The sequence below is a fragment of the Poecilia latipinna genome, unplaced genomic scaffold (assembly GCF_001443285.1).
Source record: "Poecilia latipinna isolate Pla-1442-1.1 unplaced genomic scaffold, P_latipinna-1.0 Scaffold4920, whole genome shotgun sequence".
Classification (NCBI taxonomy): Eukaryota; Metazoa; Chordata; class Actinopteri; order Cyprinodontiformes; family Poeciliidae; genus Poecilia; species Poecilia latipinna.
Window position 1 is genome coordinate 5,062 of NW_015117536.1, and position 2,724 is coordinate 7,785.

The window sequence follows — 2,724 nt, forward strand, 5'->3', positions numbered from 1 at the left end:
TCTGTCACCCTTAGGTCTATCCACTAATAAAAAGACTTCAGTAAATAGTACAAGTTACATGACCTACTGCCATTATGCAACAGTCTCTGTGCAACTCTTTAAAACTTAAATGTCAAGATGGAATCACTTCCACATACAAACTCACAGCTGCTTCAGACTTTATGTGTCATAACAGACCAGCATTGATCACATTCACATGGTCAATATGTGACATCACCTTAGCCCCGCCCCCTTTGAACAGGAAGTTACCCGTTTTCCTCTGGTGGTCATTATTTTACTGTTTGATTCATACCGATTTAGACCCGAGTCCAACGACAACATGATGCTGAATCCTTCTCTCAGCTATGGCTGCAGCATGTTGCTGTGGTAGAATGACGAATTATAATCCGTCAAAGTTTACATACTTTGAGGGATTGGCTCTAATCACACATGCATCATCCAATTTACACAAAATGAATGACCTTTGTTAACCTCTTAAGAGGCCATTAGGTTTATATGTCCATGATACATCATCTGATCTGCACCAGATTGTTTGTGTATCACCAGGGAGCTTCACTGCTTCACATACTGGTGTGGTAGTTTAATGACATCACTTAAGCCCCGCCCACTCAGGTTGGTACTGGAGTTCCTGCAGACTACAGCGTTTATTGTGAAGCACTTTGTGATTATTTATGATATTTAAACTCAGTTTTACAAAGAATGTTAATCTACAACTATGTCTTGGATGAAACACATGTAAAGTTAGATTTCCTCTAACTTAGAAAAGATTACTCTAAAACAAGAACCAAGACCCCCCAGAACGATTCCTGCATGTAAATCCAGGATAAAGAGTTTTAGTGAATTTGGTGTTGAAGGTGTAGATGTGGATCAGTGTCTCTGAAGAGACTCTGTAGAAGGACAGAGTCCCAGCAGGACAGTCCACATACACAGCTACTCTGTCAGAGGCAGAGGAGGAAGAGGAGACAGGGACGAAGGCTTTATTTCCATTGTGCCAAATGGTGTAACCATCATCTGAGCAAACTAGACTCCAGGATTTATCATTAAATCCAAACCATGAATCGTCATTGACTCCTTTTCTATTGATTCCCTTGTAACTCAGTGATACATAGACTTTCCCACCCCACTCCACCTCCCAGTAACAGCGACCAGTCAGACCATCAGCACACAGCAGCTGACAGAGATCAAATCTGTCTGGATGGTCAGGATACGGCTGCTTCTCTTCCACAAGTGTCACCTTCCTGTTTCCATCAGACAGTTTGAGGAATCTGTTCACAGTGTTTAGGTCGACTGTTAGTGGACAGAAATCTGAAAAACAGAACAAACACAATGCAGTTACTGATGTATAATTTTCTGTATTCACTGACACAAAGGTGAACATCCATGAATGGGACAGAAATGCACTTACACTTCCTCAGACCTGGTGTCAGCCATCTTTCTCCTGCAGGCTCCATGCTGTTAGAAAGAAGGTGTTTTGATGGTATCAGTATTTTCAAGATGCAAATGGACACCCTAATTTAGACCTTATTGAGTTTTTCTAAGAGTTCTTCAGTTCATCTGTGGCTGCATTTCTGTCACTATGTCTAATATTTTCTGCTAGTTTTGTTCAGAGTTGACAGTTTATTTGTCTCTCCTCCAGTTTTGTGTTATTGCTCTCATTCTGCCCCATAAGATGCATAAATAAAATAGACTGGGAACAAAGTTACAATTCCAACAGTAGAATAACCCTAACATACATAAAAAACATCATTTTTAGATCAAAGCATATTCATGTATTAGAATAGACTAGACCTAATTGGAAATCACACTTCAGTGTTTAGATTTATATTTTTAAACACAAGTCATAACTGATATGACTTGTATTTTTAAGTCATATCAGTTATGTTTGATAAATAAAAACATATCTTTCCACTTTATGTTTGTTAAAGTTGAAGGGATATTAACTTAAAATTACCACTGTTCAACATTGTTTGCACTGATATGGGCAATTAATTATTTCTCCATCTTAGCTTGATTTCCCATGATGCACCATAAGTCCTTACTGATATAAACCAGCATTTCTTGGTCTGAGGCTGGTTGAGGTATCTGGGTTTACCTACCAACACATTGATTTATCCAGATCTCCTCCTCCCTCCCCAAGGATTATTGTTCCTCAATAATCCCGAGTATCACTGTGTGGCTGCAGAAAATATTTCCTCACCTTAGAGACTCCAGTTTGAAGCTTGGATTCTTCAGTAGAGCTTCCAGACTTTCCTTTCCTGCCTGTCCTGGATTATTGAAGCTGAGGTCCAGCTCCTTCAGGTGAGACGGGTTCACAGTCAGAGCTGAAGCCAGAGCTGCACAGCCTTCCTCTGTGATCAGGCAGCCTGAAAGCCTGCAGACACAAACACACAATACTGTTGGAAAACTCACCTATATTCTCAATGTGAAGCACATGTTAGAACTTGTTTTCAGCAGGAATAATTAGATGACATGTTAAGAAACGTAGAGCAGCAGGTCTGATGAGCAGCTTTCTGCAGAAGACTGTGTGTCTGCACTCCAAAAACACAAAATCTTACCAAATATTTTTGGTCTGGTTTCCAGACTACACTTGAAATAAGACAAACTAACTTAAAAGTAACTTTTAAGCAAGATATAGAGGCTTGTTTTAAGTAAATAATTAATATTGATTTTAAAAAAGTACTTGTTCCATTGGCAAATCATTTAACTTATTACAAGATATTTTCC

General features: G+C 39.2%; 1 protein-coding gene across 1 annotated transcript in view; it reads right to left on the reverse strand.

The window, feature by feature from the left end:
* Positions 1-6: 6 nt before the first annotated feature.
* LOC106943147 (protein NLRC3-like) overlaps positions 7-2,724 on the reverse strand; it is a 10,365-nt gene continuing 7,647 nt past the window's right edge. Inside the window, exons 3-5 of the mRNA XM_015026493.1 lie at positions 2,198-2,371; positions 1,406-1,452; positions 7-1,305 (exon numbers count right to left, since the gene is read on the reverse strand). Coding sequence (XP_014881979.1) covers positions 773-1,305; positions 1,406-1,452; positions 2,198-2,371 — 754 coding nt within the window. The 3' untranslated portion in view covers positions 7-772. The remainder of the gene's footprint in view (positions 1,306-1,405; positions 1,453-2,197; positions 2,372-2,724) is intronic.